At 38.4% G+C, this 23,773-nt stretch overlaps 1 protein-coding gene across 1 annotated transcript; it reads left to right on the forward strand.

Annotated features, from left to right (window-relative positions):
* The first annotated feature begins 4,886 nt into the window (after positions 1-4,886).
* LOC148934334 (kirola-like) lies at positions 4,887-5,770 on the forward strand. The gene is made up of 2 exons (XM_089069499.1): positions 4,887-5,096; positions 5,349-5,770. The coding sequence occupies exons 1-2, from the start codon at positions 4,925-4,927 to the stop codon at positions 5,618-5,620; spliced, it is 444 nt and encodes a 147-aa protein (XP_088925625.1). The 5' UTR covers positions 4,887-4,924; the 3' UTR covers positions 5,621-5,770.
* The last annotated feature ends 18,003 nt before the right edge of the window (positions 5,771-23,773 follow it).

The raw sequence follows: 23,773 nt of genomic DNA on the forward strand, positions 1-23,773 counted from the left end.
GTATAATTTTTTAAACACACACCTCATCAAAACTGAATTACCCTAACTAGCCCTGAACCCTAGCTACGTTACAAAGGAGAAAGAGAAGGATTTCTTGGAGAGGAGCAAACAAAAATGGTACTGGAAAATCACATTTCACAATGCTCTCCTTTTCAACCTTCTTAATATTTTGTTGGATCCGGCGATTAATACGCAACCCCCATTCCCTCAAATCACCAACTAATTAAACTAATTGAAAACCCATAATTTATTTACATTTCAGGTCCGAATTCTGGTAGATTGTGAGGAAGGAAAAGGATTCGTATAAGAAGGTTCCATGAATCAAGGGTCAATATATCATGTGGGTGGACTAGAATTTTCCAAGTGATCTAATTAGATATATACTTCATTCGGTGATATAAAAATACTTACATTTTTCATTTTCGCCCGTCAAATAAAAATATGGACATTTTCATTTATAGAAAGTTGTCCCCAACTCATTGACCATATAATTAATTTATTTACAACTTATACCACTATGACCCACTATTACAACTCATTCAACAGTCAACACTAATAATGATATGTGTTCTATTATCCACTAACACTACTTTAACTACACATTTCCTCTTCTTTTCACTTTATCAACTGTGCATTAATTCAGGTGTTATTTCAAATACCACATATTGTACTACCACTACACTAGTAGCTAGACTATCAGTATAAACGATATCTTCTCACCCACACCTATTTCATTCTCTCCAGCTCTAATATAACCCACATTCTCCACCATATTCCATCTCTAAAAATGACACTTCCTACTAGAGGAGAGACAAGACTCCATCCCACTTCAACAATTGCTCTTCTCTCTCTCGGTTTCCTCTTGATTCTTTCCCAACTTTCTTCCTTATCATACGCCGGGAGGATCCACGCCTCCACAGCCTCGTCTCCGCCCCGAAAAACCCGGTTTTTCGCCACACCGCAGCGCGCCACCGGTCCGCCCAGACCGGATTTTATTGAAGAGGAGAAGAGATTGGTGCACACTGGCCCAAACCCACTTCATAACTAGCTGACAAAAAGCATGAGCCTTTGCTACTATGGATTCTAAATTTCTAATGTCTAATTTTGGATTTCTGCTAGAGAAAAGTTTGTGTAAGTTTATTCCACTATTAGCCCTCCTTGTCTTTTTTTTCTGAATAATTAGAATTTATGGTCGCAATAGCAATATGACTGTTCTTGGTCAGAAAAAAAAGGGATTCTTGATTGCTAATAGCTTTTCATCTCATATTAGAATAGGAGATGAAATGATATTTGCAGCATCAAGTCTCTTACTTTAGGATTTTTTTAAGTGATGTATGCATGTACCTTCTGCCAAGATATTAGTGTTGTTGTATTAATTGCTGTAGTTATGTTATGCATCTACCCAATTTTTTTATAAATATATTGTTTGCTAGCTGGAATTTTACTTGGCAAAGGAAAAATGGGGCATTGACCAAATTGAGCAGAAATTGCAGTGTTAAGAAGCTGCAATATTCACTAATGAGGCTATAATGACTTTCTGATCAAATTCTTGAATTTTAGGGGACAGATTTGATATTTCACAAGCATGGTGAGATTAATTTATACTGTAAAAGTTTCTCGAACTCTGTACGTCTATTGAATCTAGAGTCTATCTAGCTAGGCTACGTATCTTTTATTCAGACAAGTGCTTTATAAGGCAAAGAAAATAATTGAAAATATGGTAATAAAAGTTACAAAGCACCCTACATTTTTGCATGGATACTAGGGTTCACTTTTTTAAGAGATAGGTCAATGTATATATATTTTTATAATAGTTGCTCAGATAATAAAATGAATGATTTTATTTTCATCATTGTTCACTGATTGCGCCGGTAGGATTTGTGCTCATCAGTATGTTTTCTAACTACAATGAGGGAATCACGGAGCCACGTACACTCAATCTCAATGATACTCCCTCCGTCCCACATAATTATGCATATTTTGACCCGACACGGGTTTTAAGAAATATAATGTAAAGTGTGTTGAAATAGTTGGTGGGATGTGGGTTCTAATTTTAAAGTATTAGTTTTATAATAAAATATGAGTAAGAATAAGTGAGTGGAATATGAGGTCCACTACCAAAAATGGTAAAAGTGAAATGAGTAAAATTATGTGGGACGACCCAAAATGGAATATTGGGTAAAATTATGCGGGACGGAGGGAGTATTAATTTGTGTACGTTATTTTGATTTTTTTATTAAAGCATAATTTTTCTATAATTTATACTCCGTCCCAAGGTAGATAGTCCCGAGGTAGATAATTAAGACATTTCTTTTGGCTACGAGATTTAAGAAATTTGTGTGTTAAAGATTAAAATAGAGAAAACAAAGCAAGAGAGTGAATAAAGTAAGCAAGATGAAGAGTGAGAGTAAAGTATGAGAGAGGATAATTTTTAATTAAAAAAAAAGGAAATAACTCAACTACCTTGGGAGAACTCAAAAAAGAATACGACTCAACTACGTACCTTGGCCCCTTGGGACAGCACGACAGAGGGAGTATTTAAGATTATTACAAAGAGTACCTCCATCGTAAAAGAACAACGGTTGTTTTTGAAAAAGAAACATGATATGTTATGTTGTTGAGCAAAACGATGAGATTATAAATTCGAGTGTTTTTTTTATTGAATTAAATGTTTCTAATAAATGATCTTATTAAGGAGGAGATGAATGTCCATCTCACATGGCCAAAATGCATTCTTAAGATTTTGAACAAGAACCATATTTTTCAGGCGTTAATGTATACTCCCTCCGTCCAAAAAAAAAATAATCTCATTTCTGGACGTAACGAATTTTAAAAACCAACAAAAAAAAATATTAATTTTGCATCTCCCCCTAAATAATTACATGTGACAAATGGTTTTTATTTGAACTCCAGCGTTGGAGCCATAGGAAATGTAATACTCCGCTGCTAGTTCAGTGTTGAGAAATTTGTGGTTTACAAATTAAAAGAATTGCATGTTGTTTCGATGACACTCTTTTGCTTAAACATTGCAAAATATGATAGTACTATTAGTTAAATTTATATTCCACATGAAGATTTAGTTAGACAGTAGTAATATTATCGATTTCAAAAATGAGAAGAAGGACCAACACAGGCTGGTAGAATGGATTCCTTTATGATGATAGCTATAGTAACCAATCAAATGCATCCCATATTTATTAATGCCTACTAATTATTACTCCATCAATGAGGTCACCTTCATTCCTATATATCGACATCCATAATTTTATTATTTTTCATTTCACACTAGTAAAACTGGTAAAATCAATACGCATGTGTGTGTTGCATGTGCATTATTATTTGATGTTGGATATATATAATTTGTTTTAAAAATGTAAATATTTCTTATAATTGGATACTACCTAATTTAAATTTTAATCTATGGGGAATTTTCTTTTCATAAATACAATAACAATGCTAAAACACAAGTTCTCATCAGAACTTATGCGTCTCAAAATGAAGAGCCCTCTACTAAAAATGTAGTGAGATTTTTTTTTGAAAACCAACTGTAATTAGTCTTTTAATTTTACATACAAAAAATAACCATTTAATTTTGCAAAAAAGCATAACATTTTATCAGCTTTACAAAGTTTAACAGCAAAAAAAGTTTGTTTAACTATCTCTGAATACACTGGAGTGCATTATCTAATTTCATTATGATTATATGCACACGCATGAAAATAGAGTATGAACGCTGAATTGAGGCTAGAGTTACGATAATTAGATTGATTAAATGCGCATGATTAGATAAGGATTAAATTATCAAACAAAGTAATAATCAATTAAAGTGAAGGCTAGATTAATCTATGTTATATTTATTCCGTCATAAAAAGTGAACAGATCTGATCTTGCTCAGAGTGATCAAATAAATTGCTGAGGCTATCCCAATTTATGAAGGGAATAGGCTATAAGGTCCACTTATTTAAGGACCAAATAGTATGAGGATTAGTATCATCACTGTGTGTGTGTGAGGGACCAACATCTGCACAGTTAAGACTTAACAATGATAAATAACAGTGAAAAACAAGGACCACTTCAGATTGTAATAATTAGCCAAGAAAAGGATCTATACCAATAAAAGAAGAGAATTTTGGAACGACATTCGAAATCCAAGTTTTACATCCGACTACTTTGAAATAACAATGAACTACGCAAATGGTTCCCATTTTGCACGCGAATAATCCTTATTTAAAAAATATTATAGGTAGTCAGAACTAAAGTGTAATCACATATTCATATTCATGGTATCTTTTAACTATTCATCATAATTTTACACCAAAAATGCTCCCATGGCATAGAGGATTTGGACATTTTTGGACTTACATAAAATAAGATATCTTGGTCTTTGATATAATATTTTTCTATATCTATCTATAGCATTGGGTATGATATTTTAGTTTGAGTACCTAAAATGATATTTTTACTTCTTTTTTTCGGTCAATTTATATCAGATTCCCCATCTTTCTCTTTCTCTTAAACATTTAGAACTTAAAAAATTAAATAAAAACACTATTATAAATTTTTTAATAGATTAATTATAAATATTAATATTATAAATTATTATAAAAAAAACTTTGTAACTAAATTTAATTTTAATTGTAATTCAATTATATTTAATATTAAAAATTATAAATTTAAAAAATAATTGAATCACAAATAAAATTATTATTACATTTTTAATTATAATTATAATTATAATTATAATTATAATTTTAATTTTTATCTATCCATATCTTCACGTCACGTGCCGACAAGCCCTAAAAAAGGATTCTCTCTGATGCTGAGATAAAGCATTCTCCCATATTCTTTTCTTTTTGGGTGCACCGATTCTATATAGATAGATTGTTTGCAAGAAGTGAGACTAGTGTTTGGTGTGAAGAAGAAAATGGGGAAGCTAGTGTCTCAAATAAGCATAAGGTGGAAAGGAGATGTTTTCCAACTATTTTTATCTCCCAACCATTTCTCCAACATCTGCCCCGACATCATCCATAGTGTTGATTTGGTGGCTGGCCAATGGGGCACTGTCGATTCCATCGTTCTCTTCAACTACAGTATTGGTACACTAATTCATACATCTCATTCATATCTTATACTATTAAATCACTTGTGGGGTTACAAACCCATTCCATTCCGGAGAACAGAAGGAAGTTGGAAGCAGTATATAAGTGCTGACCAACCCCAATTAGTTTCATTTTGGGAATGACCCGAAAACAAATCTGTGCGGACTTGACCCAAAGCAATAATATCAAACTAATATACAGTTGATGATCCTAACATCACTATGATCATTATCTATGGTATTTGAACAGGAGGAAAAAGTGTCGCAAAAGAGATAATTGAGGCTGTTGATAACAAGAAATCAATAAGGTACAAGGTGATTGAAGGGGATCTGATGCAAGTGTATAATGAATTCAAGCTTTGTGTGGATGTGCACGCCATTACTGAAGAGGACAGCCTAGTCACTTGGACTATTGACTACGACAAAAAGAGTGAAGCAATGCCTGAACCTACCTTCATCTTGGAAGCTTGCCTTGCTATGACCAAACATATTGAGAATCATCCCATCATCTTTCCTAATTAAGATCATCATTGTATAATGATTAATGCATCCCATATAACTTTATAGTATTGTAGATGCACTTTTGTGAATTAGTGAATAAGACATTTTAAATGTCGAATCTTCATGTATTGCATGTTCCATTTTCCTCTATAAATGGTTGTTTTGTCTTTAGTGTCTTCTACAACAATAGTTCTTTGTTAGCTATGAGATATTGGCTTAAATTTTTTTGTTTCAGCGTATTCATTTTCAAACAAATTAAAGTTAATAACCAATTTAATACAAATGCAATAGTTTAGTGACCATTTATGAAATTAATTAACCCTTATGAAATGCCTCAAATATGCATGCCACCTTGACTCTATCTAGAGGGGTAGATACACGTATATTTCAACGCAATCCTTCTACGAGAGTACATTCCTATCATTATACATATACCTTTATTTAACAACGTAATTTTGATCAATTTTCGGAACTCCATCAAGTTTACAAGTATCTAGAGAATTTGTATAGACCAATTGAATCGAATCCATAATCCAACATAAGCATACATTTTGTGAATGCATACATTTGGAAAATGAGATAAAGTTTCAAATGAGGTAAAGCTCAAATATTCCAATTGAGTGGAGTCTTATGGAAAATGAAATTATGGAAAGCTCACATATTCCTTTTGAGTGGTTGTAGGACAATGTTAAGAGCCTCCTGCTCCTAACGTAGAATTCGTGTCCGTTGTAACTTGCACACTACGATTCCGGCGCCCTCGTGAAGGGCCGGCGGAGAAAACGCAAAAAACTTGCGTGGAGAACACTCCGTCAGCTGCGGTAGAGAGTTTAGAGTATTACGCAAGTAATGTTGGGCAATTAATTCTTCATTGATAAAAAAGACGGCACCAATGAATAGCCCTATTTATTTATAGACTACGGACCCTAGGATTGGTTCGACTTAATCTAAGCATCAGGAAAGAACCAACAAAGAAAATCCGACGGAGCTTATAAAACGCTCGACACAAATAAGTTCAAAAATATTTTTAAAACAAAATAAAGTCAATAAAATACACGCCTATTTGGCGACAAAATTCGAGAAACGCTCCAGCGGTTTGAGTCATCTCTCAGCCTCAGAATCCTGCTCGTTGTCACATTCTCTTCCCCTACGTCCAACTCTTCCGCATCCGTTGGCGAGGTCTCGTCCTCGCCGGTTTCCTCCTCTTGCTGTTCCCTCACGTCAGTTGGTGTAGAAGTATCCGTAACAGAAAAGTAAAAATTGATATTGCCTTCAGGAAAACAAATCATCTTATTTTCTTGCCAACCATTCATAATCCAGAGCACTTTGTCCCTTAAGAAAAAACCTTTTTAAGATCGACACAAGTTTCAATATAAAATTAATAATATGAGATACTGAAAAACAAAAAATAGTTGCAATAATAATAAGGGTTTTTGGCCTTAAAAACCATAAACTTTCCCCGAATTCCGATTTTTCCCACGAACTTCAAAATTTGTTTTTAAAACCACCAACTTTCGATCCGTCTGCAATTTCCCACGGCGGGTCAACGGTGAAACCCGGCTTGTATACGTGTCATATTTAATCCTAATTGAGCTGGATCCTATTTGGCAGAATTAGGATGATATGGAAATAACTTTAAATTAAACTAAATAAATAATAATAATACATAACAACTAAACAAAACAAAACCCCCAAAAACTAGGGCTTTCTTTCGTATTCCATTACAATTCCTCCATTTGTCCTTCTCAAGAAACCTAGGCGGTGCAACATATCTTTTGGGATTTACAGTTCGTAGCGTCGATTCTTGAAGAAGGTGGAAGTTGGAAGTTAGTTAGCTAAACTCATCGACAAACACCCAAACACCCAAATTTTGAAACCAAAATACCCAAACATGTAAAAAAGTAAACAACACAAAAAATCAGAGAGCAAATATCAACCAAGAAGCAGGAAATCTGGCCAAGATGGAATGAATTGATTAATAGACCTACCTGGAGTTGAAATCTCCAAGATAATGCACCAAATCATGTGTCTGAGGGCTTAAATCGGGTGGTTGGAGCATGATATGTGTTTTAATAAGGGTTAATAATTAGGGTGTGCACAAAACGACGCCGTTGCACAATCATTTTTTCGGCGTCCACGTTGGACGATTTATTGCTGGAATTTTAGTCGAAATTGCGTATTCGGGACGGGTTGGGAAATTGCAGACAAATTGAAAGTTGGTGGTTTTATAAACAAATTTTGAAGTTCGTGGGAAAAACCGGAATTCGGGGAAAGTTTATGATTTTTAAAGCCAAAAACCCTAATAATAATGGATAGATAGTACTCCCTCCGTTCCGCGGTAGTAGAGGCGTTTCTTTTCGGTACGGGATTTAAAAAAAATTGTGTTAAGTGGGTTAAATAAAGGAAGAATAAAGTAAAAAGTGAAAAAGGTAGAGAGATGAAGAAAGAATAAATTAAGAGAATAAAGTAAGAGATAAGAAATGTGTTAACTTTTGCAATAAAAGGAAATGTCTCAATTACTATGGAACGTACCGAAACGGCAAAATGACTCAGCTACCGCAGAACGGAGGGAGTAAGACCCATATATCATTAGTAGTGTAATATATGGTAAAAATAAATTAAAAATAGAAGTAGACTAATTTTGTAAGACAGACCGAAATGACAAAATTGAGCTATTTTTAAATAAGGTGATTAAGGTAGTAAGTACTACTTATTTTATTTCGATTAAGGTAGTAAGTACTATAGTTTGAGGTCATTTTATTTCTGCAGCTGCATTATTAGTAACTTAGTATTCTGACTAGTAACTTAGTAAGTCTTACTGGACGAGATTTTGTAATGTCCTATATTCTGATCATGCGTCACTCGGGTTAACACTCCACTTTTTTGAACCCTAATCTTCGAACCTAAAATTTTTGCATTTAATACTTTGAAAACTGTGGCGTCCGTGAATTAATTGTCGAGTAAATTTCAACACAAACATAATAAGAAAACATAACACAAACTTCCATAGCTAAACGATTACGAATTCAACAACGATTTAACAAAATAAGGCCGAGCTTCGAACATCGAAGACTAAGGGAATTCAAAAGCAGAAATTAAAACTGAAAGCTGTAAATTGTTTCTTTGCCTCGCGTAGAGACGATGGTGCATGACGGTGATCCAACTACGAACCCGAACCCCCTGAATTTGGTAACCTCTAAGTGTGTGTAGAAGTGTGAAAAGTGAGCTAAGAGCGATATAGGCGTGGAGTCGAATCTTCTTCTAGAATCTTCTTTGAATTTTCTTTCTGCCCTCCATCTAGAATTCTCCTCCGTCTGGTAACTTTTTCCTTTTTTCTGCTCACTTTCCCGCCAGACCCCTTCACCAGGTAATTTCCTTTCCACTTTCTGGATCTGGCGTTTTCCTCTACACACCTGGCTTAAAAACTGTTAGACCCAGGTAATTTGCTGAATTTAACCCCATAAGCCTTATCAAGCAGCCCCAAATCTCTTCTTTTTTTCTCCCCAACGTCGTCTACTCTCTGTCTCTAATCAAAACTAGGAGAATTCCCACTTATACTCATCCTCTCTCTCTTTCCCTTCAAGCCGAAGCTGCCGCCGAAGTCTCCGGCGTAATACGATCAGCCTTGTCCTCCTTCTTCCTCATCTCACCGGAATGGCGCTGCTGCACTCCATCACCGCCAGTAGGTCATCGCTCGTCGATTTCGGACTCATGCCCCGATCAGCTTTACTCCTCTGTCTCTCTATCAGTCACCGTCTCACTCGCAGCTGCTGTCCGCCATTGCCGCTACTGCTCTTGATTCCGAAACTTGTTGCAGATCGTGCCGCCGTGCAGCCGCGGTTGCTGCTGCCAGCACAGAGCCGTCGTCACGCTGCTTTCGTCTTCCGTCTCTCCGTTCTCCGTCGCCCGGTTAGATCCGATCTGTTGTAATTCCAAACCTGCCGCTGTCTGCCCTCGTCTGTCGACCTCTCTCTCTCAATTTGTTCTCAATAACTCGCCGCCTACATTCTCCTATCCCTCGGTTTCTTCTCTCCAAAATTGGATGTGTTGAACGTGCAAGTATATAGATAATTGCTAGGGTTTGCTAAACTGATGTGGGAGGTAATATATATATATATATAAATATATATATATATATATAGGGGTGCGTTAAAATGACAACACTTTTAAAATGACACTGTGACACCACGCTAGACAACAATATTATATATGCTAGACTGCAATCTATAGATTGTAGTCTAGCGTATTGGATATTGCAGTCGGAAAAAATTGCAGTCTAGTGTATTGGATATTGCAGTCCGTGAAAATTCATCCTTGAGCAATTTTTATGATTGCCACATGGCAGCTTATTATTCGTCCACATGTACAAATGATTGGCTAGGAATGGTGGTATGGTGTTACTTTAAGAGATGTTGTCATTTTAACACAATCCTATATATATATATATATAGAGTTGTGATCAATGTCGAACCAATTTTAAAGACCGAACTAGAGACCAAATCTGGGCCATTAGATCTAGTTTTTTTGATGAGATGTGCTGCTGTGAAAATTTTTTCGGCTTCATTACAAGCCCATTTTACTTCATTATATAGGTTTATTACTTCATTCTGTACTTCAAATGCTTCTACACATACTTCATTCCAATAATTTATTACATCATTCCATGTGTTTATTAAACCATATTAGCGCCATGGCGTTGGTGATAGATATTGTAGAGAGAAAGAACGGCACGCGACGGCGAAACCACATTTACGTACTGGAATGAAGTAAAAACCTACTGGAATGAAGTAAAAACCTACTAGAATTAAGTAAAAACCTACTAGAATGAAGTAATATATTCTGGAACGAAGTTAAATCTTCGTAACATGTTAGCATGACTTATATATAGGGGTGTATTAGGGTCCTTCACAACTCTTTAGTGTTAAGCTTCAAACAAATCACAGCCATTGGATCCTTGAATTGAATGGTTGTGATCAATGCATTATTAGACTATAATGTTGCATTATTAGTCAGTGTACATTATTAGAATGAAAATCTACATTGTTATATTATAATGCTACATTATTAGTCGGTGTACATTATTAGAATGAAAATGTGCATTATTAAATGACACGTGACATTAATCTAATCGTTAGATGACAAAATCGTGGGGCTGAGATTCAGTTGAATGTTTGAACAATATATAGAAAAAGGATATGAATACATCTCTATATATATGGTCTTGTTAGGATGAGATTTTTAGGCATAATTGAGAAATGAGATGCAATCTCAGTCACTAATTCACAAGATTAACTTAATGTCAACAGCTATCACATTATGTCAACAAGGGAGTATAATTGGTTTTCCATTAAATTGTATTTGAAAGCATTTTCTAAAACCCTCTCTAAAACTCTAGCGGCAAAGTCTTCAAATCTTCAATCTTCAAATCTTCAACATTAAAATCTTCAAATATCTTCAAATCTTCAACATTCAAATCTTCAAATAACATTCAAATCTTCAAATCTTCAACATTCAAATCTTCAAATCTTCAACGTTCAATAAAATAACACTTATTAAAATGTCAACAACTAACAAATAACACTTATAATTCACATATCAATAGCGCGAATATCGAATGTCAACAACTCGTATAAAATGTCAACAACTAACAAATAACACTTACGATTCACATATCAATAGCGCGAATATCGAATGTCAACAACTAACAAATAACACTTATAATTCACATATCAATATCGAGAATATCAAATGTCAACAACTCATATTAAAATATCAACGACTAACAAATAACACTTATAATTCACATATCAATAGCGAGAATATCAAATGTCAACAACTCATATTAAATGTCAACAACTAAAAAATAACACTTATAATTCACATATCAATACCGAGAATATCAAATGTCAACAACTCGTATTAAAATGTCAACAACTAACAAATAACACTTATAATTCACATATCAATACCGAAAATATCAAATGTCAACAGCTCGTATTAAAATGTCAACAATTAACAAATAACACTTATACTTCATATATCAATAGCCAGAATATCAAATGTCAACAACATGTATTTCTCCTTCAAATTGCACGAATCACAAACTAAACTAAAACAATTAAACCTATTGAGATTTTGTCTATACAAACATTCTCTAAAATTGTTGAATAAAAAGTAGCCAATGTACATTATCAATTCATTTTTATCATTTCACGTGCAATCTAATCCAGAAATTCATTGGGGAAATGACATGCTCAACTTTCAAAACTTCAAATCGTTTAAAAAAAAAAAGTAACAGCCACACCTTGACGAATGGGTGATTCTCTGACAAGAAAAACTGAAAGGACGATGGATTCCGCTCAAAATCAAGTCTAGTGAGCAAACCAATCAGCGAGATCGATTGCGGATTGGATGAATCCTCGAACGCGGACAGCAGCTCCAACAATCCATAAGCGAGATCAAATTTCTTGTCCTTGACGAGGCAGCAGAGCTCTCGAGTGGAATGATCGACCACCACTGCAGAGGCGGAGCGGAGGCAGCGGCTGACGGTGCGGAGTGAAATTTGCTGAAGATTGAGGCGACAACGAGCTTCTGGAGCGAAAAATTCGCCGATTCCACCTCCATCTTCCCCGCTCCGTTGACCGGCGCCGGATCCTCCTCATCTCCGGCGCATCACGCGGCGGCGCCGACTGTTTTGATCTCCCTCTCTCCGCGGCGACGGTGGTGTCGACGGCGAACAGGTGCTTAGCGTGCAGGAAGAAGGTCGGGTTGACCTTGTCCATCTACATTGATCAGAATCGATCGATTAAGTGAGATTTCAATTTGATTTTGATTTCGATTCAAGTGACGGAGTATTTTCGAATTTGGGGATGAGTTTGCGGAGAGCTGAGCGGCGCTTATAGGCTTCGCTGTGGCTCTTGAAGGCAGATTCTGAAAGCAAATTACCATTCTACCATTTCATAATTAATTAATCTAAAAATATTTTATATGTGGCAAATTCTGGACCACTTACTTAATAAAAAATGAGTGGCTGAAAATGGATCTCAATTCTCAATTAGGCTAAAAGTTCTCAATTGATCACAACACTATATATATATGATATGTGTAACATCCCGGATTTTAGAACCCTAATTTTTGAGCCCTAGAATTTATTGTTGATGACGTGGCATCGAGAATGCAGTTATTTCACGAGGTGATATGGTCAAATTAAGTTTAGGGTTTGTGTGAAAGTTTGAAAAGTCAAACTATTTGACTTTATGATGTGGCATGTGATTTATTTATTTGTGTGATTTATGTGGTAATTTAATTGTTTATGGGTGAGTGAGAATATTAGAGAAAATTTCCATAAATACTTGTCACCCCAATTCTTGCAATTTTCGAACCCTAGACCCCTTGGAGAAAGAATTTCTATTTTTCCGGAATTTATTTAATCCTTGGGATATTTATCCAAATTAAATTCCAAGAGCCAATTATTTCCTTGTTTAGAGATGTAAAAATCGAGCCCCCTTGTTTTTCTAGTGATTTTCGAAAATTACTTAATTATGGGAAGGAAAGAATTATTTTATTTTAGTTAATCCCTTGTTTGATTTCCTTCCATACCTAGAATTTAATTATTCTACCAAATCTTTCCATACTTCAAGAGATCTTGCCTTACTTTATTTTAGTCAATATTCAAGAAATCCATGCCTTATTTAAAGGGCATAGAAATCGGCCCCTACCTTGTTTCATGGAGGATTCTCCTTATTTTTATTTTGCTCCATGATATTTTATTCTATATGGAAAAATACCAAAAACAAAACCATGGCTAATTACCTAGCCTAATTTTCGAAAATAAGGAGATATTGCCATCTTCTATTTTTGTTAATTCTTCTTCCCTACTTCACAATATTATTTTATTTATTTAATTAATTGGGAGAATGAGATCTTACCAAATATTCTATTCTAATTACCTAAAGATCTTGTTGAGTACTATAAATAAGAGAACACCCCAACCCTAGCCCCCAAAATTTTCGGCCCCCTCACCCCCATTCACTCTCTCAATTTTTCTTCCACTTTACTCCATAAATCCTTCATCTTTTGAGAAGAAATCGAAGTTTAATCCGAGGATATTGAAGAACCAAGTCTCTACTTTATTTCTACCGATTGATTTTCTCAAAAAAGGTATTTTTGCTTAAGAGTTATGTTGTTCTTCTTCTACCCCTTCTTTTCTTTTTCTTCCAACCGATTTAATCGGTGTTCTTGAATCTTCATGCATATTAATTGAGTGAAAAAGGGATAAGAAGGGATATGGGAACATGTGTGTGTGTGTGTGTGTGTGCCGAGAGTGTGTGAGGTGTGTGTGCCGTGTGTGTGTGTTATGCGTTTGAGTGTGTGTTGTGTAGTGTGTGCTTGATGGCTAAATACTTTTGTATGACATATGATGATAGATCTAGGGTTGAGATGCTAAGAAATATACGTATGCTAAGCGTGACTTGAAATTAGTAATTTATGATGAGTGTGACTTGAAATTTATAAGTTATGAAGATTAAGGTGAATCGATGGGAAAGAGGGAAGTAACGAGACATGCATAAGTTAAGAGTTATAATTGAACCTAATTTGTGAATATGTGCCTATGTGAATTTAAAGGTGAAACCTCGGTTGCGAAGCCAGATAACGGAAAAGCGAAACTACTTGAAATCTAAGCAGTCGAGGTGGGCTTTACTCTAAAAAACTCTCTTTTATTTTGTCAAAGATAATTATCGGAGCTATAAGGGTGGTTTAACTGTTATGCCATGCCTATGTTTGTTTTATTGTGAGATTGTGTGCCTGATGCCTAGTTTGTGAGTTCGTTCCATTGGGCTATAGGGCTATGGATATGATATACGAATTCGGGTCTGAGTATGGGCCGCAAACCCTACCAGGCTGTGTACACGAGGGGATCGGGAGCCGTCCTAGCTAGTCGGCCGGTCTCGTGGGCGAAAAGCGTGGCCACGCTTTCGTCGCACCATGGAAAGATTGTGATATGTGATTGTGGAATTTGATGAGAAAATGGGGAGTTACTTTGACTGGCCAGTCTATGGAAAATATTTTGTGATACTCGTGATATTTCTCTTAACTGTTTAAAACTCGAGTTCACTTGGTAAGGGTGGCATAACTTTTGAATAAAATGTTTTGGAAACGAGCTCACTGAGTATTTCAAAATACTCAGCCCTGCATGTGTTTTTCCTATGTGCAGGTTGAATGATGACGAGCGGTGGCGGGTGTTGAGCAGCTCAATTAATTAATGGATATGTTGAACTCTAAGTGTAGTTGTGTCTCCATACATAGCTATGCTTTTTCTCTTGGTCGTTTTCCGCTAAGTTCTAGTACTCTGATATTGATTTGGTTGATTGGCACTCTTCTTCGTTTTTGAGGCCTTATACTTTTCTCGTGACGTTATCTTGAAACCTATGTCATTCTCTTAAGTTTTGATCGTCATTTATAAAACTCCCTTTTGTTTACCTATTTAAGTTTCTAGGTTAAGTTGTTGCATTAAATACTCTAATATTTCCTTCGTTTCCTTTGGTCGGTACTCTTTGAATGAAACCCTAGCCTATGTATTGATTGCTTGGAGTCGGTTTTGGGTAACAGCCGCCGCATTTATTGTACCCTAGGAGGGCGGGCTGTTACAATATGGGGAGGGATCAATTGCTAACTCATCATTTAATTGCTAACTACAACTAATTTAAGACCATATGATTTTAGAAAACTTGTGGCCTACAATTTGCCACATGTAATTTTCATTTATATTAATTAAATCGAAAATATTAAAAAAAGCCTACCAAATTAGGATCTTGGATGAAAATGTCAATATAGTGTTCGTAAATATTAACACAATGTTTTGAGAATGTTAACACATTGCTTATATTGACATTCTACATGTATTATATTGATATATTTTATATACTATGTTGATATTTGTGATGTACGAAAAAATTAAATATTTTTGAATTTTTTTTCAAATTTTGACGTTGGAATATATGCAAGTGAGATCTCGTTAGTTACAACTAATTTGTTGTAAATTAACCTATGTTGTGCGAAAAAAAAATTTAAATCGAGAAAGTTACATGCATTTTAAAGTTATGGGATATTTTTCAATAGTTAGTTACAACTAATTTGTTGTAAATTGACCCTTATACCAGTATTGACGTTTTTTGTTGATCGTATTGACATCTCGGGATTGATGATCTAGGCCCTTGATTTAAATATACTGATGACTATTATTTAATTGTAGTTAGCAATTAAGTATTGAGTTAGTTATATAACACTCCCCTATATGATATCTGTATATATATAAATATCGAAAAGGTATAAGTATGTGTGTGTAATAATGTGAATATGTGTATGGAAAAATAGTATTACACGTGAATATGTGCATGGAAGTGTAGTGTATATATACACATTTTCATATACATGTACAAAATTGAACGTGACTAGTGTCCTAATTATTAAGCTATGTTTATATATTTATATATAATATATGAAATGATTTTTTAAAGTAATCTCCACCTCACTACTAAATATATAAGTGACACATAGCGCTAGTACTTAACTAAGAACATGCCATTTGGAGTTAAACTATCTAATTTCCATGCATGAGTCGGCAACTGACCGATGTGAATGCTTATAAATTATTATTCATATTTATGCATAAATATAGATAAATATTTAAAAAAAATAGATTTTGAGGAGATTTCAGTGGAAGAAAAAAAAAAGTGAACAAGAAGGGGAAGAAAACTTTCGGCAAATAGCATCACATGTTGTGGAGCGAGAAGCAGGAACAAGTTTTCGCCTAGATTACTTATCGTAGAGGTGTGTATAAATCACACTTTTAATTTTACATGTTTTATGTGTTTCTTTGCTAGGTTTTTATATAAAATGAATAAATGGACTTTATGATGTGACTCTGATATGATCATGTGTTACTTGATATCAAGATGGAATAAGGTATTGATATTTAATTGATGCAATTGATATGTTTGCATATGGTTTTGGAATTATTTGAATCATTGGATTAAAGAGGATTGTCATGTCCTAGGTCTGATATCAATGGCAATGGACCTACGGGTCATGTATACAATGACAATGGACCTTCGGGTCATGTATATGTATACAATGGCAATGGAACCTACGGGTCATATATACAATGACAATGGACCTTCGAGTCATATATATATATACAAAGGCAATGAGACCTATGGGTCATATATACAATGGAATCCCAGACAGATACCAGGCTTGATTTGTCACATAATAGTAAACTGAAATAGTGGCATATGCATATGTATATGGAATTATTTTTAAATATTTGTTGATTATTATTATTATTATTAATCTTATTATTATTATTTTATATATATATATATATATAGGGGTGTGTTAGGGTCCTTACAGCATCTTAGCGTAAAACACAGCACAAATCACAGCCCTTGGATAATTAGATTGGATGGCTGTGATTTGTTACATTATGATACTAAAAATCTACATTATTAGGCGAGGTACATTATTAGACTAGAAATGTACATTGTAAGACTAAAACTGTACATTTCTAAACTAAAATGCTACATTATTAAACTAAAATGCTACATTATTATCCGAGCTACATTATTAGTCTAAAATTCTACATTATTAGATGACACGTGGCATTAATCTAACCATTAGATCATATGATCCAATGGACTGCAAGTGTTTTGAGTTTTATTTATACTTAGCGTTCTGACCTGAATACATCCCTATATATATATATATATATATATATATATATATAGGGATGCATTCATATATTTTTCCTATCTTTTGTTCTTTTTCCTTTCGAATCTCCACCATCCATTATTAAGATCTAAGGGCCGAAATCAGGGCCTGATTTAATCATTTTTATTCATTTAAAAAATACAAAAGGGTGTTTAGGGGATACATATTTACGTTGGTTATGGAAATCGGTGACTTGTGCGTGAAACTTGATGCTTTTGGAAATATTGTGAACGAGAAGCGATGCTTCTTGAACGATGATTTGTGAAATATGAGAACTTGTGAAAAGCATGCCTTATGTGCTAGAAATATTATGAATGCGAAGCGATGCTTCTTGAATGATGAATTATTGAAAGTGTCGTGTGAGAACTTGTAAGAATTGTGAAATACGAATGTGATTACGTGAAAGCATGTTGAAACGTTGCGATGCTTAGACTTGGACTTTTGGAACCTAGCATGACTTAGCTATACGATCACAACGCTTGTATTAACACTAGGAACGTGGAAGGACTAGGATAGGGCCGTTAGTGTATGTGAGAATTCGACGAAACGCGAACAGAAAACGCACGAGTAGTTGTTTTAGGGACGAGAACTTTGACGCGACACTACGCTTCGAACCATCACCCTTTGGACTTTTATACACTTTCGCAGCACCGTTTGAGATCACACACTTTCCATTCTTTTCCACCTTTTGAGACGGTGCTGACTTGTTCCTTTTCCCCTTTTGTAGATGGTCCAACCCTATCACGCCCTTATGCGACATCGTTACGCTAAGAATAGGAACTTTCCCGTGGAGCGCTTTAGTGAGATGGAATGGGACGGAGAGCAGTTCCTTCTGAACTTCGTCACCGACTTCTATGGTCATTGGCTGGACGCCTACGCGTACGGAACTACCCATCACGAGGGAATCATGCGACTTATCCATATACTACCTTCCCCTTGGAGCGAATGGACCGCTCAAGCCTCAGTATCCTACATTTGGTTTAGCCCTCCCAAATACACGCCTCGAGGAGACTTCGTCGGCCTAATGGGAGTTCTACTTCCGGCCATGTCTACCGCCGTTGATGGACCTCCACTTCATCCGCCAACGCAAAGGTACTCGCCAGGAGCAGCACGTCGAATGAAGTATCACGATGATGAGGAGCCGCACGTTGCTCGCGTACCCCGTAGAAGGACCTTTAGGATGCGCGTATCAGCCCCTCGAGCAATCATAAGAGAGACCGAAGAGATGCTTGCTTCGATTCCGTCGCCCCTAAGCAACGAGGAGAAAGACGAGGAGATGAGAACGTTCGAGAGAGGAGAGAGTTCAAACGCGGAGAGTGTCGGAGGGTCGGGAGAACCCGAAGAGGACGAGGGCAGAGATGTCTAGTGCCCGAATAGGAATTTTTTCTTTCCCTTTTCCCCACGTTTTGTTTTGAATTCAGAAACTTCTATTTTGTTGTTATTTTCCTTCCGCGATTGAATCGCTCTTTTCATTCATTGTACCAAGACCTTTTGGGATCGTTTTTGAAAATTAATGGGGAATTCGTACCTTTCTTTCTTTTACATGGCAATGAAGCCGTCTTCTCTCTTCTCTATCCTTATCGCATGAATATACTTGCTTGCCCCATTATCTTCCAACTGTTTTCCACCTTATCATACGATTTTATCGTGTTCTTCCATACACGACTGATTTCCACCTTATCATACGATTTTATCGTGTTCTTCCATACACGACTGTTTTCCACCTTATCATACGATTTTATCGTGTTCTTCCACACACGACTGTTTTCCGCCTTATGGTGCAATTTTATCGTGTTCTTCCATACACAACTGTTTTCCACCTTATCATACAACTTTATCGTGTTCTTCCATACACGACTGTTTTCCACCTTATCATACAACTTTATCGTGTTCTTCCATACCCGACTGTTTTCCACCTTATGGTGCGATTTTACCGTGTTCTTCCACACACGACTGTTTTTCCACCTTAGGGTGCAACCGTATTATGTTCTCTGTTTACCTTACAACTGTTTTGCGTGGTCTTTCTTTAGACCCTAATTGTGAATGAGTCAAAGACTCCTTTTCCTTCCTTTCAAAAAGTACCCTATCACTGCCTTGAGTTTTAAATAAGTACGCTAACGATTCGAGTGTGATAAATCAGAATGCCGCCTAGACGCAACGTGAGGAACGAGGAACCTACCTCCCAGGCTTCGGTAGAAGAGAGTGTGACCCAACCAAGACCGCCGTCGCCACCACCACCTCCACGAGTAGATAGGGAAGTAGCCTTAGAACGCATCTTCCGAACCTTAGTGTGCAACGATGCGGAGAAGATGATCTGCGTGACGCATCAGCTGACTGGATTCGCCGATTTTTGGTGGGACACCAAACTGAAGACCATGTCCCAGGATCGCATAGATGAGATGACTTGGGAAGAATTCAAGACCGAAGTCTACAGCAAGTACGTACCCAAGAGCTACCGCAAGGCAAAAGCCGCTGAGTTTCACAACCTTACCCAAGGACGTCTGACCGTAGCCGAATACGACCGTGCACTCTGTGAAATGACCCGTTATGCGCCGGAACAAACCGACACCGATGAGAAGCTGGCTGAGAAGTTTCGTGAGGGCCTTAGGCACGAGATTAGGATGGCGTTAGCAGTCCGCGGAACCCTTACGTACGCCGAGGCGCTAGCCCTCGCCCTTGATGTGGAGGCAGCGATGCCAAAGGAGAGGAGCGCGGGGAACACCGCAATGATATTACCCCCGCCACGTCCTAATCACGATAAGAGGAGATGGGAGGAGAATAGGGTCCCCTACGACAACAAGCGATACCGCCCCACTCAGAGCAGGCCGCCATACGGAGGAGGACAGACTTCGTACAACCCAAGGAACAACCCCCGTGCCAGACCGCCACAGTGTAACGTCTGCGCCAGATACCATTTCGGGGAGTGTAGAGGACCGAACCCGACTAGGTGCTTCAACTGCGGAGGGAACGGTCATTTCTCTAGGGAGTGTCCGAGTAGGAACGTAGGAACCGGGTCAAGGCAGAACCAACAGAGTTTCCGTCAGCAGCCGAGGGAGCCACCTACGGGCTCAGGAGCGAACTGGAACCAGCCACTGCGGCTACAACAGCCTGTCCGCCCCAGACTTCCCGCCCCGGCTAGAGCGTACGCTATAGAGCAGAAGCAGCCCAAGGTCGAGCAAGGAAAGCCCGAGAGTGGAAATCTAGCAGGTATAGGCGAAATCCTTGATACCCCTATTGTTGTTTTGTTTGACACGGGCGCATCTCATTCGTTCATCTCTGAGTTATGTGTTCATACCCTTAGCTTGCCTACTAGAAAATGTGAACATAGGATGACGGTGTCCTCACCAGTAGGAGGACTAGTAGAGATTTCCCGCTTTTGCTTGAACATAGAAATCGTATTAGGAGAACTTAAGTTAGTTGCTCACGACCTGCGAGTTATGGCGATGAGAGGCGTTGACGTAATCCTAGGAATGGACTGGTTAACCGCGAACTTTGCGACGATTAGTTGTAAGAAGCGACAGATAACCCTACAAACCCCGGGTGTGGAACCCGCCGTGTACCACGGAATCTCGATGAACCGACGAATCGCTGTAGTCTCTGCGTTACAAGCCACTGCCATGTTGAGGAAAGGACGCCCGGCCTACCTTGTCTATCTCCACGGAGAAGAGAAGGAGGAAGCGAGGCTTGAAGACGTTGTTGTCGTACGAGAATTTCCCGATGTCTTTCCCGAGGAGTTACCCGGACTGCCGCCCGATAGGCAGTTAGATTTTACGATCGACCTTGAACCTGGAGCCGCACCCATATCAAAGGCGCCGTACCGCATGGCACCGAAGGAGTTGGAGGAGTTAAAGATACAGCTGCAAGAGCTCATGGACTTAGGTTTCGTTAGGCCCAGTGTTTCGCCATGGGGCGCACCGGTGCTCTTCGTTAAGAAGAAAGATGGGTCAATGAGAATGTGTATCGACTATAGAGAGTTGAACAAATTGACCCTCAAGAACAAATACCCTTTGCCGAGGATAGATGACCTGTTCGACCAACTCCAAGGAGCCGGAGTGTTCTCTAAGATGGATCTGAAGTCAGGATACCACCAGCTGAAAGTGCGAAAAGAGGATATCCCTAAGACCGCATTCCGTACCATATATGGTCACTATGACTTCGTTGTAATGCCGTTCGGTCTGACCAACGCCCCAGCCGTGTTTATGGACTTGATGAACCGCGTTTTCCACCCGTATCTAGATACGTTCGTTTTAGTGTTCATAGATGATATCTTAGTCTACTCGAAGGACGAAAAGGAACACGCGGAGCACCTACGGATCGCGCTGGAGACGTTGAGGAAGGAGAAGCTGTACGCCAAATTCAGCAAGTGTGAGTTCTGGATGAAGGAAGTCAACTTTTTAGGACACATCGTGTCAGCAGAAGGAATCCGAGTGGACCCCGCCAAGGTCGAAGTTGTGCAACAGTGGAAGTCACCCTCGACGCCGAATGAGATCCGAAGTTTCCTAGGTCTAGCAGGATACTACCGTAGGTTCATAGAAGGGTTTTCCAAGATCGCGAGGCCGATGACCCAGCAGCTCAAGAAAGGAATCAAGGTGAACTGGACGCCGGAGTGTGAAGCGAGTTTCCAGCTTTTGAAGGAGAAACTAACCACAACACAAGTGTTGGCCGTGCCGGAACCAGGAGCGAATTACGTAGTTTACACCGACGCTTCGAAAGTCGGATTAGGATGCGTGTTGATGCAGAACAACAAAGTGACCGCTTACGCGTCGCGACAGTTGAAACCGGACGAGCTGAACTACCCTACCCACGATCTAGAGTTAGCCGCTGTAGTACATGCCCTAAAGATTTGGAGGCACCATCTCTACGGAGTAAGGTGTGAGATCTTTACGGACCATAAAAGTTTGAAGTACTTCTTCGAGCAGAAGGACCTGAACATGCGACAACGGAGGTGGCTCGAGCTGGTAAAGGACTACGATTGTGGTATCAACTACCACCCTGGCAAGGAAAACGTGGTAGCAGACGCTTTAAGCCGTAGGGACTATTCGCAACTCGCTGTTTTTCTAACGGAAGAGGAAGTTTTAGTGCGAGAGTTGAGTAAGTTGCGTATAGAGGTAGTTAGAACACCCGATACCGTGAAAGGTCGACTCGCCGCGTTAGTAGTAGAACCTGATCTAAGAGCGAGGATCGTTGCAGCACAACGGCTAGATGAGAAATTAGAGGAGATTCGAGTCGAAGTGAGAACCGGTGAGTCCGGAAGTTTTAGTGAGGCTTCCGATAACGCTCTTACCTTTGAAGGGAGACTGTGCATGCGGAACGACGAGAGTCTTAGGAACGAAATCTTGAGCGAAGCGCACGAAACCCCATACACTGCTCACCCCGGGAGCACGAAGATGTACCAAGATCTGAAGAAATCCTTTTGGTGGAACGGCATGAAGAGAGACGTCGCAGCTTTCGTGGAGCGCTGCTTAGCCTGTCAACAGGTGAAAGCCTTACACCAACGACCGTACGGGAAGCTACAACCGCTGGAGATACCCGAGTGGAAATGGGAGCACATCGCCATGGACTTCATGACGGCGTTACCAAGGACCCTCAAAGGGAACACCGCGATCTGGGTTATCATCGATCGGCTTACCAAGAGCGCGCATTTCATACCAATCCCCGTAACCCATGGATCGGATAGGTTAGCTCGGATCTACATTCAAGAGATCGTGCGATTACATGGAGTCCCAGTGACGATTACGTCTGATCGTGACCCGAAGTTCACTTCGAAATTCTGGATTAGCCTACAACGCGAACTAGGAACGCGCTTAAACTTCTGTACCGCTTTTCACCCCCAGTCCGATGGACAATCCGAGAGGACGATACTAACTCTCGAGGATATGTTAAGAGCCGTGGTGCTCGACCGAGGAGGAAGTTGGGAGACCGCACTCCCTTTGATCGAGTTCGCCTACAACAACAGCTTTCAAGCCACGATCGGCATGGCGCCATATGAAGCACTCTATGGGAGAAAGTGTAGATCTCCGCTTTAATGGGATGAAGTTGGCGAACGAAGAGCGCTCGGACTCGATGCAGTCGAAGAAATGGTCGGGATCGTTCGACGAATCCGCACGCGAATGAAGGAAGCTCAGGACAGACAGAAGTCGTACGCCGACGTTCGACGGACGGATCTACAGTTCCACGCTGGTGATAAAGTTTTCCTCAAGGTATCCCCGTCGAAAGGGATAACGCGTTTTGGAGTCAAAGGCAGACTGAAACCGCGATTTATCGGACCGTACGAAATTCTAGAAGATGTAGGACCCGTAGCTTATCGTTTAGCGCTGCCGCCCAGCCTTGGGAACGTGCACAACGTCTTTCATGTGTCGCAGTTGCGAAAGTATGTGTTCGATCCGAAGCATGTGATTCGTTACGAGG

Source organism: Salvia hispanica, chromosome 1 (genome assembly GCF_029641045.1).
Source record: "Salvia hispanica isolate PSC_SH4W2 chromosome 1, Shi_PSC_v1, whole genome shotgun sequence".
Lineage (NCBI taxonomy): Eukaryota > Viridiplantae > Streptophyta > Magnoliopsida > Lamiales > Lamiaceae > Salvia > Salvia hispanica.

Excerpts from the sequence above, each read along its gene's own strand:
- LOC148934334 (XM_089069499.1), top strand. The coding sequence starts at position 4,925 with ATGGGGAAGCTAGTGTCTCAAATAAGCATAAGGTGGAAAGGAGATGTT. Across the intron at positions 5,097-5,348 it reads TCTCTTCAACTACAGTATTG|GAGGAAAAAGTGTCGCAAAA; the intron begins GTACACTAATTC and ends GTATTTGAACAG.